This window comes from Astyanax mexicanus, chromosome 3, assembly GCF_023375975.1.
Source record: "Astyanax mexicanus isolate ESR-SI-001 chromosome 3, AstMex3_surface, whole genome shotgun sequence".
NCBI classification, from domain to species: domain Eukaryota; kingdom Metazoa; phylum Chordata; class Actinopteri; order Characiformes; family Acestrorhamphidae; genus Astyanax; species Astyanax mexicanus.
The window spans coordinates 28,343,455-28,367,175 of record NC_064410.1 but is presented as its reverse complement, the minus strand read 5'-3'; the positions used below and the strand labels follow the sequence as shown (position 1 = coordinate 28,367,175).

General features: G+C 36.9%; 1 protein-coding gene across 2 annotated transcripts in view; it reads left to right on the top strand.

The window, feature by feature from the left end:
* The first annotated feature begins 1,206 nt into the window (after positions 1 to 1,206).
* The window catches only part of cers2a (ceramide synthase 2a), a 35,640-nt gene continuing 13,125 nt past the window's right edge, over positions 1,207 to 23,721 (top strand). The window contains exons 1-4 of one of the 2 annotated variants that reach the window (XM_007230567.4): positions 1,207 to 1,736; positions 18,599 to 18,772; positions 21,180 to 21,297; positions 22,399 to 22,517. In XM_007230567.4, coding sequence (XP_007230629.2) covers positions 18,600 to 18,772; positions 21,180 to 21,297; positions 22,399 to 22,517 — 410 coding nt within the window. In that variant the 5' untranslated portion in view covers positions 1,207 to 1,736; position 18,599. Of the gene's footprint in view, positions 1,737 to 2,072; positions 2,108 to 18,598; positions 18,773 to 21,179; positions 21,298 to 22,398; positions 22,518 to 23,721 lie in introns of those variants that run through there. The other variant, XM_049476274.1, reaches the window with a different exon arrangement.

Genomic DNA, 23,721 nt, shown 5'->3' with positions numbered 1-23,721 from the left:
TGGGAAAAAGTTACTCAGAAGTACCTGAAACACCTGCAACTCAAGCACTATGTTGACCCTGATCCTGTAGTGGATGTCCTGTTCCAGCTTTTGAAAACACCAGACAACATGGGTTGCTTCTGATGTTCCACAAAGACTAAGTCTTCAACTGGATAAACACAAACAACCGCACCAGTAAAGTTCTACTTGCCAAGTTAACTGAGCTCAATTATTTTTGTGTAATTTTGTAATGTTTAAATTAGGACGATATAGACTAGCTTTCTTCTGCACTCACATGTATTTCTTACTCAGTTTGTGAATAAAATACTAGGGTAGTATAGTCAGCATGACCATTCTCACTAGAGTAATAACAGTAAATTGGAAGCAATTTTGCTATGCACTGTGGGGGACAATGCCTTAGAGAACATTGGTGCAATCAGAGGACATGGGTGACTCAACTTCAGATTCTGAGGGAATCCGGCTTCTGAGGGAAGCTGTCCGTGCTGGGTCCATGTGTAAATTTGGGTGTGATACATGTGAAACTGTCTCCGATACCATTACTCTGTGGTCTGAGAGGGAACTCCTGGGTCCTGGGGAAAGGTGAGACCTTTGACACCTGTTATACTGACCTGCATCATTTGAGTCAAGGAAAAGGTCTGATGGCTCTCTGAGGTATTGACACCTGTCTATAATTTGGATTGAATATAGTTGTTTTCGATAAGCTCTGTCTGATTGGTACTGCTGACTAACCTTCGTAAATTTAAGTTCAAAGAACACATACAAAGAACAGTATCAGCGAAGACTTATTTCATGCATCTACATGGCATCACAGCTCAAGATACTACAAATTCTTATATTTATTTATTTTAACAGTTGCTCTTTGGGGAGAACTAGATTGTGAGAATACAATTTCGTTCCACCTCTGTTCCATGTGATGTGAATGATACTAAAGTCTCCATAAAGTCTCCTTAAATAGGGGTGTTCATAAACTGTTGACCGGTAGTGTATTTAGGTGTGTATATGCATTTAATGCTTAAAGAATGGGCTTTTCATGCGCACTTCCCTTTCTGCAGTGAAAGTGTATTAAACACTGATGAATGGAGCGCTGCTGCTGGTGATGATAGAAGAGGCAGTTCCTCCGGTTTCGCTTCGTCCTCACTTTCACCTCTCGCACGCCGTAAAACGTCACTTGCCGCTGGCCCGGTTCGCCCCGCCCCAAACCTAGATGCCACGCCTCTTTGATCCGCTACTGTGAGGCGGAGCAGCGTTCCCGCTGAACTCTACCTGAAAACATCTGTCCCCCATATTCACCCTCCCTCGCGGCTGTAGAGCGAATAGAACACAGCCCGCGGCCTCGACCGCACTCAGAGAGCTGCGCGCAGGCGGACAGAGCCCGGATGTTTGTTTAGTTTTGGTAGAAATGAGAGAAATGCTGTCGGAGCGGCGCTGAATGAGAGCGGAGCTACAGAGCAGAGAGAAGAAGGTGGTGGAGAGGCGCCTCGGCTCCGGAGATCCAGCAGCACCTCCTCCTCCCCGCTGATTCCGCTCTCCGCCCGGACTCCTCGGGAGAATGAGGAGCGGGTCTCTGAAGGTGCTCCAGTCGGCGGCGGTGACTCCTGAGCGACGGTTAATGGCTCTGTTTGAGTAGAGAAAGTGTGGAAAAAGAGATTGAGCAACTCGAGTTTACCCTCCAGACTCTGAATCACGAGTTCACCTCCCTCTCCCTCTCTTCTACCTGCGGAAACACTCGGACGGAAGTGAGTACCGTTAGATGAAGCCAGAAACCCCTGCCTTCACTCTTCTTTCGCTTCTGTTTGTGTGGAGAGAATAGACTCTGAGGGCCGCAGTGTGTGTAGATTTCTCTCCTGACTCTCATTAATGTGTAATTACTGAGATCTGCTCTCTGAGGTCAGAGAGAGAGAGAGGGAGAGGCTCCGGATCTGGATCAGGCCTGGTTTAAAGGAGCTGTGTGTGTGTGTGTGTGTTTGTGTCAGGAACAGGCTGGTGTTTTGGTTAGCTTGGCGTGGCTAGCTGCTGCTACTACACAGTGTGTCTGTGCGGACAGGTCTGTGTCTGTTCCTGTTTCCCTTTCTGATAGAAGAGACGATATGGGAGAGGAGCAGTCAGAGTAGGTGGAGTTCATTAATCACTACATGATCTGAGTGGGAGTGAAAGTATGTCGGAATACAGTAAAAGTGCTCTCAGCTTCATTTACTGGAAAACCTAACCTACCTGTTCACACCAACAGAATCTGTAAGATATAAACTGAGGGTTTCTTGCAGTTTTAAGAACTTTGAGCAAGTTTAGGCGGGAAACAGAAAGAACAGAAACTCATGAGGAAGTACAATTAAGTCAATAGTATTTCATTTCCTCAACAGATTTACCCAGGGTGTAGAAATGTATTAAAGGGTCTAATTCCTACATTTTTCTTTTTGTGACCCTGATGTTATGTTCAGCCTTTGTAAATATTGTGAATATTCGGATTTTTTTTTCATGTATTCTGTTTATGACCCTGAACTCGTAAATACCCAGAATCTGTCATTTTACCGCATTATATTTTTCTTAATAACATAGCATACCACGTTAGAGTTTAGAGGAATAAACCGTTACCCGGTCTCGTTAGACCGTGAATTGTAGTTTATCCTCACAAATTTACTTTCTCTAAAATGAAATGTCAAGTTAGTGTTTTAAGCAAAATACATACAGTTCATGTGGTAAGAATATAAGAATAGAAATATATGAATAAATAATATTAAGTGAAAAGTAGACTAATTCGTTTACACATTTCCTCAGTATAGATAAATGTATTAAAGTGCCCATATCTTGCATTTTCCATATATTCCCTGAGGTCATATCCAGCATCTGTAATTTTACAGGGCGATTTTTTTTACTTAAATCACTACATTAGAGTTTTTAGCAATAGTTAAGCAGTTTAGATGCTAAACAGGCTGAACAGTAACACATGAATGAAAAAAAAAATATGTATAGATTAATTTCCTCAAAATTTACATTAGTATATAAAAATGTATACAAAAGCTGTTTTCATACATTTTTATAAACCCTGTTTATGTCTCAGAAGTTCATTTGTATCCTAACTTTTATCTAAAAAACGGGTATAAACCTATTCATGCAATCAATGGCTGTCCTGAATCTGTCATTGACACTTGCATGTGTTTACTAAGTGCAACGTCACCAAAAACGTCATGTTTAAGGTAGTGTTACTGTGAGTCATGCTGTAGGAGTACTAGGAACAAACTTGCTTTTAATCTTTGGATATTTTAAAGCAATAAAACAGGAGAACCGGACGTTGAATGAGGAAATGGTGCCCCCAGGCAAGCTAAGGGAAGATGCCAGTAACTCTTCTTTGGATTAATTATCATCCGTTAACAACACTGAGCTTTTGACGGGTGTAGATTGAATCTTCTCTAACTAGAGTAACCAGTGTCTCAGACATCAGACAGTGTGTATTCATAACCATTTGATGTAATAACTTTATATGAGGATTTTTCTTTAGAGGTTCGGACATCTAAAAACATGGGTGGAACAGCAGACTTCAGTTGTATTACATTTTCCTCCCATTAAACCAAGAGTTTACTAATATTTTACACATCTTGGCTGTAAAAACAGTCTAATCCTAGTATTAAAAAATATTGTCGAAATAAATAATCAGTGTGATGGTCATGAAACAGCTGCTATAGTTCAAAAGTACAGCAGAAAGTGGGCTGCAGAGAGCAGATTAACCAGTTTCTGCTGCCCTGCCTGGATTTCTGTGTGCTAGCCTACTTTAGAAGCTGCTTTACTTTAGAAGACGGCAAATCAGCTAAACAAATAACATTTGCCTACAATTATACAGGAAAGAAATTGGAAGTAAGACTGATTGCAAGAAGTGCTTCAGTATGGTGCTTAACCTAAAAAAAAAAACCTCACCTTTGTGTTACCGGTCAATGACTGACTATGCCTCTAAAGTAACTGTGGACTGCTACTTTAGAGTGTATAGTTGGAAATATTTAGTTTTTTCTTTGTTTTTTCAATAGTTTGTCTAAAAAATTATATATTAGGGTCTTTACTTAAATATAAATATGCTTGTTTTTGTCACACAACAAAAGTAGTGAATTCAAATAGGCTCTTTTGCTCAGCTTAGTGTCTAGATGTGTACTGTGTGGATTGGGAGTACACAGTTTACTTTTTGCATCATCACTTTTATTGCTAGGAGCATTTTGATTTCCATGGGATAAGTTCTTTAAAGTACAAACAACTCTGCATATTTGGATGGCAAATGAATGTAACCTCTTTATAAGCTATGTGCAGGTTGCCAGGCCTGCTGGAACACAGCGAGGTCATAAAACCCAGTATAAAAGAATTCACCTCTGGACAGTGTTGCAGTGCCCCTGCTTAAATATTTGATGATGTTTGAATAGAAAGCTTCATTGACAAAAATCACATTCATAACCAACAGTACACAAATCTTTATCTGTTATTCATTGTGTGATATGTTTGTTAATGTTTAAATAATTAATTATTTAGAAATAGGATTTTGAACAGCTGCCCGCAGGGGCACTTGTATCAGTATAGTAAACACACAGCCGTTGCCAAACTGTGGTTTAGAAAGGGAAGCAGCTCTTATGTGGGGTTTCGCTGGTCTGATTCGAGGTTAGAAAGGTTGCTATGGCAAGTGTGCTGGTATTGGAAGAGTGCGCCTGTTTAATCTGAGAAGTTGGCCTGGTTGGGACGACAAACATAAATGCCTTTCCCATGTTACAGCAAAATACTATTAAAGAATAAAAAAAAAAACTACAAGTAACTACAGCTGTACATCAATACATTTAAAGAGATATTTTAGGTAATCTGTTAGGTTGTTTATTATTAGTAATTATCTGATATCTCTGATATCGCCAGTGTTCGACTAATCCTGTAAGGAAATTTGTGTTTACACAAATTGGAGACCAAACAGAGTTGTATAAGGATATCTGTTGTTTACTGTAGTAAAACCTTTCCGATCATTACATCTAGGGAAAAGAGAGCCTGTAAACAGCGCTGGGTAATGTGGCCAGAATCTTATCACTGCATGTGTAATCAACATACACTGATATAATTCATTATTATGCACTTCATAATATTACGTTGGAGAGTCTGTATAGAATTTCTAAACAGAAGAAGACAAAAGGCTCTATTCTACTGTAAATATATATATATATATATATATATATATATATATATATATATATATATATATATATATATATATATATATATATATATATATAAATCTGAATCAGGTTAGAACAGGGGTAGGCAATATGGCCCAAAAATAATATCACAATAATTCATTGTATTTCACAATGTATTTTTCCAATACAATATCGATATTCAAGATCATATAAAAAATATATATATTTTTTTTATTTTAAAAGCATCCTATGTGCAACACAATAAAAGTTAGTTTTATTTAATGAAATTATGACAGTTTCAACCAACAGAAACAACCAAGAACATCTGAAAACATTTGTCTAGTAACAGGATTCTGCTGTTGTAAATGCATGCTGTGGAAAAAAGTTCTCTTACTAGATGGTCATCATGCAATCTGTTGGTTTTGGATTATCTTCTGTAGTACAGCGGCAGCGTTCTAGACAGGACTTGGCAGGCCATATTTGTTTTTGCACAGCCCACTCTTATCATGTTATTCGGGTACGAGGGGCTTGCACATACTTGTGTTCAGTTCTGTTTACAGTTCCGTAATCACCTGGTTAAATCTAATCATGAAGGTGTTTAGTTTCACTTGTTGGTGTGCGCCAGGAGAGAGAGAAGAGATGGTTGTGTTCTTTTTTGCTGTCAGTCCATCATTTCACCTTTTACATTAGTTGTGCTACATGGAGTGGGTAATACAGAAAACTAATGAATTGTCTCTTGATGTATTAAAAGTACTCAGGTTATTTTAATGGCTTCTGCAAAAGTGACTCAATCCAGTCTGGATGCATTTTAGTGTGTCTTCTGTCAGTGGAGCTCAAACTTCACTTCCTGATTAGATCAGTGGTATGTTGTAATGGTGTTTGTCAGGCTTCGTGAATAAGTATGAATAAGTATGGATGCTTAGAGCGTTTTTCACACCTGACCACGGGTTGTATTAGGGTTGGGCGGTATTTACTTTTTTCATATGTCATACCATGTCAAAACATTACCATTGTATTACTGGAGGCCGAGATTTGTATAAGCTGTGCAAGCCCTGTGTTTATGTGGCTACAACACCATCAAATACCACCTGGGTTATTTTTAAACTAAAAAATGATTGAACACACAGTTCAGTTTACAGACTAAGTGAAGACTGAAGACTTTAAGTCAGTTATACTTTAAATGTTAAACCGTGAGACTGACAGTTAAGAAATGTTTAGCATGATGGCTATCTTTCTGCTCACCACAAAACACACTCAAGTCTGTCTCACTAAAACTCTACTTATAGTTAAACATTTAGATGAGATGGCCAGAGCACAGAAATTATAATTTTTTTTGTCCATTGTGTTGGATTCTTAATCTCACTTGCTAAGCTATCTTCGAGTACAGATTCACATCAGAGTATCAGACAGCTCAGTACAGCTGTTTTTAACTAACTAACCTGAGTACTGATGATAAAAACCTCACTGTCTGTGATTGAGAGAGTGAAGTGTCCGTTAGTTAGCTAACTAGATAACGTTATCTTACAGCCGTTAAAAGGCTAACCAGCAGCTCTACAATCTGTGCAACATTGTTCTGCTAAATGAGTTTTAAAACTCACACGTCTAGAATGTAAAGCTTTAAGCCTGTGCACTCAGATGAGTGAGTGTTTTGAGGATTTAAAGAGAGAACTTTCCATTTACAGGTAGGATGGACCTGACCCCACTCACCTTGTTTTTCCAGAGAGCGAATCAAATGCACATGAATGAATACGATTTTTTGGCCTGTTTTAGCCACAGAGCAAAAAAAATTGGCATTTTTTTAAATACCGCCCGTGTTTAGGAATACGCTAAAATGTTTTAATACTAGGGGTGGACGATATGGCCCTAAAATAATATCATTTTTCGTGGTATTTTTGCGATACTGATACTCTTGGCGATATGACAAAACACTGAATTAAAAATTATTATTTTAAGAATACACTACTGCAACAAAATGAAAATTACATTATATTATTGCATACGATATAATATGGCACACCCCTAAATGAGATATTCAATTTAATATTTTTTTAAATTAGATTTGTAACAGAAGTCAATGATCCAGAATGTCATGATACTAATAATGAACTCTAAATATCTCCATATATCCAGGATTAAAGGTAAATAAATGATACTGGACAGATATAATCTGTATCTAGTGTATATATATATATAATGGGAAATGAGAACAGTGTGAATTTTTCTTTGCTAAAAGCAGCAAAAAAGTACTACCCTAAGATAATAATTAGAGGTGAGTCACAATATTTCAGAGTATAATATCGTTCATGATATTTAAAAATGTTGGCGATATTATTGTGTACAATACGATATGGCACACCTCTATTTAATACCTCTGTATACAGTAGGGTTGTGCCCCATAATAATATTGCCAACATTTTTTAAATACAGTGAACAATATACCCTGAAATACCATGCCATATTGCCCACCCATTATTTTCACACTAGGGTACTACTTTTTTAGAAAAATGTACACTGTTCTCATTTCCCATTATATATCTACTAAAGACAGATTATATCTGTCCAAAACCATTAATTTGACTTTAATCCTGGATATATGGAGCTATTTGGAGTGCACTATTATTAGTATCATGACATTCTGTATCATTGACTTCTTTTACAAATCTGATATTCTTGCATTAATAACTCATATAGGGTTGTGCCATATCATATCATATATGCAATAATAAAATAAAATTTCCGTTTTGTTGCAGTTGGCTTCCTTTTGTAATATCGTCCAACCCTAGTTCATGTTGCATTGTAAACATTCAGTTTTGGTTTCACACTGCAGCTTAGTACGCAGTAAGGGTGGACAATATGGCCCTAAAATAATATCACGATATTTCATGGTATTATCACGATAACGCTACTCTTGGTGATATGACAAGTAAAATAAAAAATAGACTACTGCAACAAAACAAATCTTACATTTTTTTTAACAGGTTTGTAACAGAACTCAATGATCCCGAATGTCATGATACTAATAATACACTGCAAATATCTCCATATATCCAGGATTAAAGTAAAATAAGTGGTACTGAACAGATATAATCTGGCTCTAGTAGATATTTAATAGGAAATGAGAAATGTGTGAATTTTTCTTTTGCTTGAAACAGCAAAAGAAGTTGTACCTTGATGTGATAATTAGGGGTGAGCGTTATGGCACAATATTTTAGGGTATAATATTGTTTACGTATTCAAAAATGTTGGCGATATTATCACATACGATATGATATGGCACACCCCTAGTAAGCAGCTTAAAGAACTTTGCACCATTCTGCATCCACCACCCTTACAGGTTTTGACTCACCTTCACATTGCTTATATTTCTGTTTATAAATAAAAGTTACAGTTGATACTGTATATGTGTAAGCATATGTGTTTGCACCCCGTACTGTGTGACACATGCACACGAATGGGAGTCAGAGTTTGGCACAAAACTGTTTTTTCTTATTTTTCTATTGTTAAATGAGTAATAATAGCGTGTCTCAACTTATTCTTATTGGTATGAAAGTAAAATAATGGTTTTAGCCTGCAAACAAACTGGACCACGGTTTAGTTGATCTGGATGGAAAATGTGGTCCTTTGGTTTTTTTCCATCTGCTATTTTGGTTTGGACCAAACTAGTTAGGTGTGAAATTACCCTTATTTGCAGTGAAGTTGGAAAGGGTTGGAATACAAGTGTACACCTAAACATTTCTAAGAACACTTTGTTTTATGCTTAAGCAAATTCAAGTTACAAGAAAGGATGCCATAAACTACATATTATGGTACTTAAATCTTTTTTTATTTTTTTTTATTCAGTGTCTCACAGGCCAATTCCACTGCTCTATCCTGGTTCTGACGACATTCAGTACAAAAGCCTATGATCATAGTGTTTATTAAAGTAAATATTTTTATTTATTAAACGAATGAAATGGAACTTTGTATTTTAGACCACTGTTGAACACATCGCTTGGTTTCTGATTCGTAAAGTGTAGTAGCTTAAAAATCACTCTGGAATTACAATCTTCCACAGTCCATTCATCATTTCTAGAGAACAGTGCAGGTCACTTCATCCGCTGAGGGAGGAACACAGTGTACTGAGAGTCCCTCGTTACTACGCAACAGCAGCCTCCTAGACCATTAAAACTAAACTTATCTGACTTTCTTCTCCAGAGAAACAACTTGTTTCAATGTGTTTACAGCTGGTCATCCTTCAGTAGAAACGGCAACTCTAGTTTAGTGCAGTAATGGACCAAGAATTGAATGTGATATGTGTCATTTTAGCTTTTTTAAAACATAATGCCTGTGTTTTAATGTTACTCAAATATGAACGCTGGTTTGTTTACGTGACTAGTAAACGCTAATTCACGACTGGTACGTTCATTAGGTCTTGCATGTATTACTATAACAGTTACCTAAATAGTTCACTCCCATAAAGCAGAATACTATGAGTACAGGTTAATTTCAGGAGTTCAGACTTGGACCTATCAAGAATCCAGATACTGTATTACAGATTTACTGTATTTTCTTCAAAAAGATCTAATTTAAATTGAGCCTGATTGAGGTCCATTATTGGCGCAGCCCTCCAAAACAGTTCGAGTGTTTAATGTTGGAAAATTATTTTCCCACCCCTGCTATAGAGTAAAATATTACTCCAGTAAATAAACATTTTCCACTAGTTCTATTTCTTGTCTAGTTAAAATCGCATTATTATTGAGTACTATTGATTTCAGAGGAAACAATAAATAAGCATGTGTCCCAGGACTTTTGTCCATAAATTGTTTATAGATTTTTGCTATTCACACTGAAAGAAATCTGTCCAGCTCTAATCTGATAGGCTGAAAGCCCAACATTGAGTCTAGGTGAGCAGGCTGCTGATAATCAGTAGCCACAGTTTTCATTGATCTCAATGGGTTCTGCATCATGTGCTCCTCAGCCAAGCTTGTGTGACTCATGTTGTCTGTAGGGTAAAGATCAGGGAAGCTGCCTGATTAAAGGTCTGCTTCACCAAACAGTGAATGAAAGCTTGGAAGGACCTGTTAAAATGATCTCAATTGTCTAATTTTAAGTCCACTTCTCTTATTTAGGTTTTAAACTAAAAAACGTTCATACTTGCCCCTGAATTTGACTTACTAAAGTTACTGTTTCATTCACCATGTGATTATGCTAATAAAATGAATCGTAAACCTGTGGTGAAAAATATTGGTTGTCAAATTCTGTGAAACTTACCAATACGTACATAATTCTTAGTATTCACGTATTTGGTAGTGTTTTATTCTTCTTAGTAACACACATGTTATGGAGTATTGCAGAGAATAGTCTTGCGATATATTGAGTATAGCAGAATCATTTAATGACCCAGATTCAAGATTCAAAGAGTTTATTGTCATGTGCACAGTAAGAAACAAGTTTCCTCGTACAATGAATTCTTTCTTGCTTCTTAAAGTGAGCATGTGCCTCTGAGAAATGTCCTTGAAATGTAAACGTGTAGAGAGTAAGGTGAATGGTTATTTCTGAGGTAGCTTCAAGTGTCTTTGTCTCAAGTCTTTGAGGATAGAGGCAGCTCTCCTGAAACCAGGGTCATGAATTTCATGATCTTTCTCCAGGGGGAACACACAAAAAGTGTGTATTCCCTCCATGAACACATTTTGTCACAAAAACATATGTGTGAACTGATATGCTAACAAGCTCTGGAGTTTTTTTTTTCCTCACTAATTTGATAAGAAAATGATATGATGGATGACTGACATTATTTGGTTTGTAGGCCAGTAGTTCTCAACCCTGTACATTTTATGGTTAGTTTCCTGGACAAGAATTAAGGATATTCCTAGATTTCCTATCTCTTTTAATGGAGAATATCCATTCACAGGGCTGTTTAGTCCAAGCCAAGCCTTAATTCCTGTACGGAAAACCAACCTTTAATGTTTTCTTTGGTCCGCACTGACCTGAGCTAATTAACAAGCCCTAGCTAACAAGCTCCTTAAGGAAAATTAATGTTGCTGCACTAGGTGTACTCCAGGAACACATGCAGCACAAGGCATCCACAGCTTCCCAAGACACCCACAGCTTCAAGCATCAAGGTCTTTGTGACCAGTCTATTTAATTCCTCAGTCGCTGGTACTCACAAGCCTTTTTACAGCTGTATCCATACCCATACTCAAGACCTCAGCATAGCCAATGAATGTCTAGCATTCTTTAATATGCATTTTAGAGGAGGCCCAGCTTCACCCTTTTACCAGAAAGATGTCATGAAGATGTCGACACCAAAACAACTTCCAAATTCACCCCTCTATATCAGACATGGTGTTGTCCAAACAAGCACATTCATTGTAACCTAGCTTTCATTTTAGGCTCTGCGAAGTTTACAGGATTTCCCAACCCTGGTCTTGAAGTACCCGATGCCCTGTACATTTCTCTGATCCCAACTGACCCTAGCCGTCTGAAGTAAGTGTGCTCCTTGAGGAACAGAAATGTTGTCGTACAGGATGTACTCCAGGACTTTTTTTTGAATGATGGATAAATCAATGGCAATAAACCATTACTAGGTAGGTACTATCCTACCATCCCAAATCTAACAAACATATCCTTTAACGGATCAAGCACCACTAGAGGGAGTAATTAGATGAAAAATGTGAGATTGATTAGCTGTTAAAGCTAAAACCTGCTACAGGGAAGCTCAACAGGGGCTGGGTTGGTGACTTCTGCAATTAACAATTTTAAGTACATACCCAATTACACCCTTTTAAAGAGCAGAACATTTAATTAAAATAGTTTATTTTAGTTTAAAGTAGTTGAGCAGGTTTTTGCTCATACATTAATTTTCATCGCCTCTTGCCACTCATTCAAGTCAAAGCCAGAATTTTTACAAACTAAAACTGGGAATGTGGCTCACTCTTCCAAACTTTCTGAGTGGAACAATCCTTGGAACTACCCTTATTGTTCTCAAATGATGCAGCTTCACCACGCACAGTGAAGATGCATTGGATAAATTATTGGTGCAGTCGTGGTTCAGTGGGTAGAGTGTCAGGTTATTGCTGACAAGGTTATGTTCAATACCCTGGTTTGAAAATCTGCCACTGTTTAAAATCTGCTCATGCTGCATGTCTGTGTTAAAAGTGGAGGCCACATTCCATCTCTGTGTCCAGCACAAATATGATGACTGTCGCCATCTTTGTCTTTCTGAGGTCAGCAAAAATATTGAGGTCATGTCTAAGTATTATATGATAAGTCGGAGTAGGTATTATGACAGGGCTATGTAATGTACACATGAAAGAAAAAAAGCCTAGTTATGTATTAGTTGTTAATAAATATCACAATTTTAATCTGAAGGACAAAAACAGGTCCCAGAGCAACTTTAGCTTTTGTTACCTAAACCCCGGGCAGGCCGAGTTTACTCAAACAAAAGCAGACGCCAGCAGCAAAGCTTACGGTCAAAGTCCACTCGCCTGCTCTTAAAATATAGCCATTCTCCAACTAGTTAGCCAGTGAAGGCTAAAGCTCTTCTCTGACCTGTGAGTGACACTACTGATGAAGTAAGATTTGAGTCATTAGTCAGGTGTGGTTTGCGTGTTTTATTGGTCACCGGAAGAGAAAGAAGAAAACTCATTTGTCAGTTGAGTAAATAGTAGTTATGGTGCCATTTTGTCATCTATTTTTTAGGAAGGTGATTAAGATAAGATGTGTAAAGCTGATTTTTTTTTTTCAGTTCACACAAAAGCAAGCCTTGTGTGTCCGTGAATAGAACATATTGAATGTCTGAATATACAGTATCTCACAAAAGTGAGGACACCCCTGATATTCTGCAAAAAAAGGTTTAATTATATATTTGAATGGGACTTCACTATGAAGCTATATAACTTATTTTATATATAGCCAGTGGGCAGCTGACTGTATATTGAAGAGTAACTGTTTATTATACTTTGGGTTGATTGACAAATATCTTTCAGTTATGATTACTTATCTTAGTATCTATAATTACATAATCATTGTGTGAAACCTTGTATTTTATATGCATTAACCAATACTCACATTATATTTGATCATTTTTACTCACAGTGTATTTTACACGCAATTATATAGAAGATTAACCAATAATCACAATATATTCTTTACATATATAGTAAAACATTGTTTGATCAGGCATGTGACTAACACAGACTCTATTATATGACAAATTAACCCACATGATACATTTACTAACACATAGGATTTATTATATGGCGGACTAACCACGCGTTACTAACACATTAACATATAACATATGAGATGTAGCTCAGGCTTGAAGTATTTTGTTTACTGCATGACCCTAACTAACGGTCATCAACTCGACTGGTACACTCGGTACGAGGCTAAATTGCTACAGAAGAGGCTCTTAGATCAAAGCGGCCTTTTGGTGAGTGAGTGCCTCCCTAAAAACCTCTGCTTCAAAGCGGGGTTGACGCACACACACAGATAGTGCCATGATGTTCCATCCTGGAAGAACACAGTCAAGGTCAAACACTAGTGGTCCAGTCAGACACGTGAAACTTGAGTACTAACACGTGAAATTACGCATGCTAACATGAGATGATTTTAGCAACGCCTCATCAACAGGTTTCACATCATTTGGGGTATAAAACATGGAGTCAGATCAGAGGGGGGTCAGAACTTATGCTGGGACGGCTGTTAGACGGTCTTTCATGTGTTAGTCCTGAATATTCAGTACTTTGTACTAAATACTTGGTTTGCTTTCAACTTCACTCCACCTGTCTGACTCTCTCTATCAAACGAACACGCAGGGGAGTTGTACCCCGGACGAGAGGTGGGGGTAGCCCACCTTTCATTTTCTTTTCTACAACAATAGCAATATAGATTTTATGAGGTCATGTCCAATGGATATGTACAATGTATATAGTTTTTAGCATAAAACATAAGTCAGTAACAGATGCTGTAAATACTGTATGTCTCTAAGAACTTCGACCACCTTTTATAGTTTGAAAAAAATATATATATAGAGAGAAGATGGTTAGACATGCTAGAGGTTTATTTTCAAGAAATTTAAAGCTACTTAAAAGTAGCTACACTTTTAAATTATTTAGCTACATTTTTAAAGTAATAGCTCAAATATATTGTAATTTCTGTTATGTAATAAAATATACCGGCCCTGAATAAAATGCTAATAAAGGAGATGCAAATATTTACAGAAATGAAATATTTAATTAAATTTTGATATAAATATAAAATATTGGACGATCTTTATTTTCTTGCACTATACATCCTTTAATTAATACAATCTATCCTTTTAAATAAGAATTTTATTGTAAAGCCTAAAATAAAGAATCGGCTGTATTGGCTAACTGGTGAAGCTAACTGTTTTCCAAGATGATTTATTCGCTATTTTTCTTAAAACAGATTTTGGCTATAGTTCAAACAAGTCTTTCATAATTTACCTCAGAAAACCGGAATGCGGCTGTTAGCTCAATGCCATCTAACAGCTAAACTCAGCAGAAAGGATTGGAGCATGTTAGCACCAATGCTAATGGATTTTGCTAGATTAATAATTGCTGCTTTTTAATATCTGATTGACAGCACTGTTCTGGTTAAAGAAATAGGTTTTTAAATTGACCTCTGAACACTGTAATTTAGCTACAGTGTAGTGCTAGCTAAAGTCAACAGCCAAACTCAGCAGTAAGGTTTGGAGTGTGTTAGCCCCGATGCTAACTCTTTTCCCAGCTAACTTAATGGCTGATGTTTGATAACAGATGTATGGCACTGTGCTGGTTAGATTAGTAGGTTCTGGTGATTGATATGATTTGTGGATTATGTCTATCGCTTACTCCAGTCTTTAGTTACTGACCTCAGAACACCAGAATACAGCTAGCGTCTTAATGCTAACGAACAGCCAAACTTAACAGTAGGCTTGGAGGGGGTGTATTAGCTTGGATGTTAACTGTGTTCTGAGATTAATTAAATGCTGATAATGATGACACTGGTTAGATAGAGTAAGTTCTGTTGTTTGATTTTATATGCATATGATCTCTGTACTTTGCTCTGGTCTTCAGTTATGAGCTGTTGTGTTTGCCCTCAGCACGGTACAGTGACTGGAGCTATAGCAAACAACACCAAGGACCACGATTAATCATCATGTTTCTAAATTGTCATTTTTTTTCTGTGATTGAAGTAATTTTAATTAATGCATACATTTGACAGCCCTAATAATAATAATAAAAAAACTATTTGCAGGAATGTGAGGGGTGAACTCTTTTTTTTTTTTGTAAGACAATGTATGTGCCTCTAGGCCTGTCTTAGTGTTACTCATTGTTTACTTAGTGAGAAGATCCCAATAACATGAATGAAGTGGAATGTCAACTTTTAAAATGGACACTTTCAGTAGGGCTCACTTGCAGTGTTCAGCAAGCTGTCCCTCCTCTTTTTTTTTATTAAATGAAAAGATTCCAGTTTTTGCACTTCCAGGTTTTGTGACCATTATCTCTACCTTTTCAAAACATGGGAAGGGTCCATTTCAGCGTATCTCAGATTACAGCTTTCATTGTGGGTCAGCATTGTCTTCAGAGTGACAATAGGAATCTCTCTCTCTCTCTCTCTCTCACTCTGGTTGTCTCTCGCTCGTTCTCCGTTTCAGCTGGCTCCAGGCAGTACTAATGACTACAGGTGACAGTACTGGCATTCAGGGGCTGCCAGCCAATGACCGAGGCCATGATGTCATGCTGACTTCTTAGAATGGCCCCATTGATGGAGCCATCCTTTAGTGGAGCTGGTGGCTTATTGGCTCGCAGTGCAAGAACAGGCGGAATTCATCTGGCTGTCTTCTGCTGTGTCTCCGTTGGCAGGGTGGAAGGTTTAGGTTGTGTGTGTGTGTGTGATGTGTTGTACGAAAATCAAACAGGAATCTACGTCTCTAAGAGGTCACAGAGGCAGCTCTTTTTGTCTGCCTTTAAAGGGGCCATAAATGCATTTTTTTGTATTTGTAGTTGTTCTTCAATGGGGTGTGAAATGTCAAAATGTGGATTTGCATGACCATTAAAATGCTTTTTATTATTTAATGTCTAAAAGGAAACAAAAATCAGTGAATCCTGGATCAGAAATCGGTCTCCATGTGAATCAAAATGGGTTGTGTTGGATAAACACAATGGATTCATGGATCCATTTACTAAACCTGATGCTTGAATTGTGCAGAGAGCTCCATGCAAGTATTCTACAGTTTATAATTCAAGTTCATAGTAATCTACAGACATGATGCTCGCATCATAGCAAACAGACAACAGACAGAACTTACCCTATTTAATACTGGTCTGTCATCAACTATTAGTAAATAATCCAGTTTAGAGAAACAAAACAGTTTACACAGTTAAAGCCCTGTTTAAACAAAGCTTGAGTCTGGCTCCTATATTATGCCTTATAACTCATAACTGGTTTAGATTAACGCACAGACATGATACATCACATATAAAATCAATCATACTTGGGAAGTAATCCAGCTTGAAATAACAGCCAAAATTCCACTAGTTCCCAGAAACTTCAGTTCCAGTCCTATAGCATCCATGCAGTGCATGCATTCTTGTCTGTACTCTGTATGTCCTCCAGTTTCTGCCTCAGAAATGTCCATGCATGTTGTTTACCTGCATGTTGTTAACATTTTAGCTGTCCTAGTTGAAACCTTTTAGGCTGTGTTTGTGTTCTGTTCTGTTCTGTTCTGAGGGTGCCATGACTGTTGGGTAACAGATTTGTGGATTGTACTTTTGGTCTGTTTCTGGTCGTGCTGGACTTCATCTTACTGCTAAAGAAACAACAGTATTTCAGTATTTGAGGTTCAGTCTGTCACTATGAACCAAACTCTCATTATTCAATGGTTTTCTGCTCTGCAGCACTTTTAAAAGAACATTGTGGTTGTGCAGAACACATTTGCAATCAAGCATACTGTATATTTACTGCTTGGATGAGGGGGAAGTGTGCTAATGATGTAAGTTATTAATTTTCGTAGCTGTTACAGATATGGTAATTCTGAAATGTGGAAGGAATTGGTTTTGGAATGCATGATAATGTATTAGTTAAAGCTTAGGATTGCTCATGGCAGAGTCCTGTGCTAATCTCCATATTAGTGTTCCAGATTAAATTGTGCAAGGCCAGGTCAGAGGTGCAGGAATAAACTGGTTATTAAACATAGAATGTGTCTCCTCCTGATGTTCCACATTTTGAATATATATATATATAAAAAAAAGTCTGTTGTGGGATCTCTGTGTTCAGCTGATCAGGCATTATTAGGCCGCTAAGCCTTGCCTCCTTTTTAAGGATACAATTGATACAGGATCACTTCACTCAGGGTTATCATGTACCTTTGGGTTGCCCTGGGCAATGTTATTGTCACCGGATACCTGGGGATGTGCTACTTACCGGGTCATTGAGGCCAGTGCCTTAGGCTAAAAATATACTCACTGTTTGGCCATCAAACATGTATAAAGTAGTATAAGTGCTTTATCAAAAAGGTGACTTCAGTGGAAGTACTGAAGTATTATTTTTTGTACTTAAGTATTGCAAGTATTTTAAAATGTACTACCAAAGTACTAAAATAAAAAAATTACAAGATTGGTGTTATGTAGTTATTACAGAAAGCAGTGGAAAAGTTCTCAGAGTGAAAGGCAGAGTCACAAATCCATAATGGATGGTTTGGAATGATTTTTAATTTTTTTTTTTTATAGTAACGAGTACAATTCAGATGGAAAATATGTGGTAAAGGAAAAGTGTAAGTAGGACAAAATATAATTCTCCAGTAGATACAGATACAACATTTTACTATTTAAGTACAGTAGTAAAGTAGTTCTACTTGATTGCTATACATCTCTGTTGGCCATGCATTCAAAAATATATATATATACATTTTTTGTAAGCTGCAACTCACCAAGACCCTAATTTTGTATAAAAGGATACAAAAAAAAACTAATCACAAAAATATCTAAAAAGCAACAAAATAAAAAAAATCAACAAAAAAATAATTTAATTGTAATAATTGTTTACAAAAATGCAGTGCATCATATTTAGTGCATGCATATAATCAACAAACAACCAATTAAAAGGAAGTACAGTAAATAAAACAAATATAAAATGGACTGCTTTCAAGAATATTGCAATATCATCATATGGTGTCTTTTTTTTCTATACATTCTAAACAATGTCAGAAACATGGGTAATATGAAATATTATGAATAATATTTATTTATTCCATTTCCTTTAAAATTTCTGTAATCAAGACTTGAGAGTTAACTATTGAGACAGAGACCAGTCTCAGACTTTAGTTATTTACAGAGTACTACAGCACTATGATAATAATCATGATTTGTTTTTAGCTCTTGTTTTCTGGTTTCATTTATTGTTGGCTGCCTTCTATATCTTGTACTAACCGGTCATCTTCTCTTCCCTTCTTCTCTCTGCAACAGAATGCTGTCCCAGCTGAGTGAGTGGTTCTGGAATGAGAGGCTTTGGTTTCCCGTGGGTTTGGGCTGGGCTGACATCCAAGATCGAGATGGTCACACCTACGCCAAAGGCTCTGACCTCTGGGTCACCCTCCCCATTGCGCTTGCCTTCCTCATTGTACGGCAGATCTTCGAAAGGTCTGTATAGAATATTATACATATCAGTGTAACGCCATACATACATATTACCATACAGCTGGAGCCAGTGGATATTTTACATAACATTTTATAAATGTCAGAATACGGTGAATTAAATACAGGGAAATGAACATTGATGTTTTACTATCAGCAGTTGCCTTTAGAATAAACATTATTGAGCAGGGGTCTGCATTCCATTTCCTGAAGAGTCAACTTTCTGCAGGTTTTATCTGCAGCACACAAATCTAAGGCCACCTCCACACCTACCCGGATATATTTTTTAAACGCAAACAATTCAGACCACGAAAATAAAAATGCTTGTGTATTGGGCAATAGAATGTACCTCGTAAAAAGAGATGTTAAAGAGGCACTAAACCCTAAAACATATTTTTTTCATTAATAACTGAAAAGTAAAAAAAAATCCTTATTATTTTTTTAGAAACCTTTCCTAACATTTCCTAAAGGGCTTTTATCACAGTAATTTCCACCTATGGGGGCCCTCATAGGTTCAGCTGTCAGTCAATCAATAATACATGTAGATATTGTATTTTTATAACTTGTGTAGTTCATTACATAGAGGCTGACAAGGTATTTGAGGTTCTAAAATAGCTTTTTTCATGTGGATGGGAGGCCACCACCCAGACAAAAAACTCAGTTTTTAAAAATATCTGAAAACATGTGGACAGGACCCAACACACCCTATTCAGCCAGTCAGGGACTTCTAAAGGCAGTAGTTAGTTGGATTAGATTGAGGGTAGGGTTGATTTGGGTTGAAGCCAAAGTCTATGGAAATTGAGCTCTCCTGGAGCAGTGTTGGAGACCATATTCAAACCATGTGTTGGTGTGGCACACCAGCCAGATGTTTGTATTCATTCAACTTTTAAGCAAAATGAAACAAGTAGGGGTGTATCTGATCTGATCAATGGATCAGATTTTAAAAGGATAGGAATCGGGTGGAAAAGATGCAAATCACTGATGTGTCAGATTTCTGTGAGTGGGTAAAGCTAGAAATGAATGTAGAAATGTACGAATCGTGATTTAAATATTGTGGTGATTTAGTAAAATTATTTTATGCAACTGACACCACAATTTTAAATATAATTTAATTTTATATATCAAACACAGATCCTTTATTGTACATTTGAATATCCATTATTATAAGCTGAAGTAAATCTGATAGGCCACATTTGTTAACACATATGTGTACTGTTTGATATTTGCACTGGTGATTTGAATGTTTTAATGTTTTTTGTTTATTAAATTAAGACTTCCTTAAATCCTATTTTTTCATTAATCTATTTAGTAAACAATTTCTATCCATTAAGAAGCACAGGCTTGTAAAAATTTAAGACTTTTGACAAACACATTTTTGTAATACAGTGGTATGTTTTAATATCGTTTCAATAAAAATTCAAAATCAATTTGAAAATAACCTTAACGGACAGCTTGGATGTGTCCTTTTTTTTTTTTCCCAAAATATCTGTTCGAGACACTCGATATTTAAAAAAAAAAAAAAAAAACCATAATTATGTTACAACAAGGTTTAGGGATTGATGTTATGCACACAGGCAGCTTTATTAGGGGAATGGGCAAATTTAATTGTCAATAAAAGCTACTTGTAAAATATTAAGGTTTCTGTCACAATTAAATAATTATTGTGTATTAAATTAACCATATACAGTATATTCCGCACTATAAGGCACACTTAAAAATCCTTTAACTTTCCCAAAAAATCATCCAGTGAATTCTACCAGTCAGGTAGAGCAGTAAAGCCACTCTGCTGAAGTGCAGCGTTATAAAGGAGTTTCAGTAAAGTTACTGCAGCAATAAGTTATATTAGCATTAGCCGCTAACCAGAGTGTTAGCTCCATTGGCGTTTAGACATGAGGTTTCAAACCTGTGTGTTTACAGTGTTAAAACAAGCTGCGCTGATGGTGCCCTGATTTACCGGAACAATCAGGGTTCCTCGGTGTATCTCTGTCGGGCGGCATTTACTAGCGCTAAGCTTTGCTAACTGTGTCTAGCGCTGCTGCTAACTGCTTACTGTGAATAAACGAAAGCACTTTACTCATCCAAATAATCAGCTTTCAGGAGAAAAATCTGTATAGATTACTGTGCAACACCCTTGTTCCTTACTATTGTTGCTTAAAATGCGCCTTATAATCCGTTGTGCCTTATGTATAAAATAAGACCAAAAAAAAAATTAGGAAAATACGGTAATTTAAAAATGATATACTTTAAAATGTGATTTTCAAAGATGTTTTAAGAATACAAACATTTCAATGTAGATTTTTCATGGAAAGGTAAATATAGTCGAGGACTAGGCGTAACCCCTGTCTGAAAAAATTGTCCCATTGAGTTTTTAGGATGTTTATTGATTGCAATTATCTGCAATTGATGTTTGTAGGACAGTGGCACCTTGGCTCGCATCATTGATGGGTGTAAAAGAGAAAGTACGAGTGCGGGCAGAATCCAACCCAGCACTGGAGTCTCACTTCTGCACTGCGAGCAAACATCCTGCACAGGTACGTCTAACACTCTACCAGCTGCACGTTTCTCTAACATATGACTTATTAATTGGTGCATGTAAGACCTTCACAATAGTGGAGTCTCCTGTTCTGCAGATCTTAGCAGTTTTTGCTCTTAAACAACCAGTTCAACTGATTTTTCATAAGTATATTTTTGCAGAACAAGGGGCCCTCCAGTGTCTTAATATTAATATTTTCAAATACATTGTAGTATTACAGGTTTGAAGGTGAATAAAAAACATAGATTCTAGGTCCTGCACAGAAGCAGAAACACAATAAATATAAATAGAAATTAAGAAAATATAGAATTCCACACATAATGTAAACCATAATTGTTGCACTGATTAAGATAGCAATACAGAATCTTGGTATATAGATGTATATATTAGATATATGTGAATCCAAAGTATGAGACAAGGTTTTATCAGCTCCAGTGACCATATAGGAGCACTTTGTAGTTTTATAATTACAGACTAGAGTCTTTCTGTTTCTCTGAATACTTTATTATCCTCCTTTCACCCTGTTATTTAGTGGTCAGGACCCCACAGGAGAGACCACCACAGCGCAGCTATATTTGGGTGGTGGGTCATTCTCAACACTACAGTGACACTGGCTTGGTGGTGTGTTAGTGTGTGTTCTGCTGCTACGAGTGGATCAGACACAGCAGTGCTGCTGGAGTTTTTAAACCGCGAACAACGATTAAGGTCAAACAACCAAACAAAAGCTGCTCTGTGTTGGTATCTCCTGTGGGGTCCTGACCGTTGAACAGGGTGAAAGGTGGATAATAAGGAGGATAATATAGTATGCAGATAAACAGAAAGACTGTAGTATGTAATTATACAACTACACAGTGCACCTGTGAGGTCATAAAATTCAAATAAAATAGAAAAAAGTGAGTACTGGTCTCTGAGGCCCATATCAGTGTACTCATACAGATGAAGCATTGTAGACTGTACAGCTTTTATGAAAGTCCATATTGGATTACCACTTTTCATTCATGTTGTTGTTATTTTTTTTTTGTCTGTGTCTCTTCATAACTAAATCCCTATATGTCATGTATTTTATCTTCTCCCCCCCTCTCCCTCTCTCTTTCTGCAGAGTGTGGTGGAGAGTTTAAGTAAACAAACAGGCTATTCAGAGCTACAGGTCCAGAGATGGTTCCGGAGACGGCGGAACCAGGAGCGACCCAACCAGCTCAAGAAGTTCAGGGAGGCCAGGTAAAAAAAAAAACACACACACATATATATACACACACACACAGAAGCAGAGAAGCACGGAAACAAGATGATGCCCAGGCACGAGCCCTGCCTCATGTCCTGCATTACACACATTCCTCTCTTAGCTCTGTTCCAGAGCGCTCGTCCCGCTGTAGTCTGCTACTCTGAGTTACTGTGACATAATATTGCACCGAAAACCTTCTCTTTATGTGCATGACTTACCTGGCCGTACTGCATTTGTAAAAATGTCCCAAGTATAAAGTTTACATCATGGTCCTTTTCTTTTTTTTCTTCTTTTTTTTCACAAATTCATGCAAAATTTAAATTGGCACAAAATATTATCTTTTCCCACAGCTTAAATATACATTACTTTTCTGTCTTTTCCTGGGAAAATTGTATTTATGTTTAATAATTAAAGTATGAATTAGTCATTTAATCAGTATCTGTTTATGCATTTGTCTGGTAACTTGGTAACAAGATCCTGATTGCTGGGAAAATCATTTGATCTGTATTTTGCAAGTTGCTTCAGCTCTGTGTCTATGTATCTTGTATTTGATGTGGTTTACAGACTAGAGCTGTAAATAAAATTTTTAATCCTTACGTATATGGTTTAAAGTTATTATTAGTAAAGTGATTTTATTCATGTCCGAAAAAGCCATTATTACATATTGTGTCCCTCTGTGTCAGTATGTATTCGGGAGCTTATTACCTCTCGTAAAACGACCTGTAAAAATAACCTTGATTTTAAAAATAGCATTGAATTTATAAAAAAAATAATATTGGATTAAATGACCTTTTAAATCTGAATGTAATTGCTGCAGCATTGAGTGCCTCTCAAAAAATAAGAATATCATTAAAAAGTTACTTTATTTCAGTTCAAAATGTGAAACCCATATTATATAAATGTTTTAAACACAGAGGGATCTCTTCTAAACGTTTATTTATTTTATTGTTGATGATTATGGCTTATAGCCAGTGAAAACCCAAAAATCTGTATCTCAGATAATTAGAATATTATATAAGACCAATTGGTACATTTGGCAGTGTATGCAGTATTCCAGGTCCTGCTGGAAAATGAAATCCGCATGTCCATAAAAGCTGTCAGCAGAGGGAAGCATAAAGTGCTGTAAGATTTTTCTGGGAGTGCGCCGAGTGGTCCAGCGGTCTAAAGCGCTGCCACTATGAGCGGGAGGTTCGAACCCCA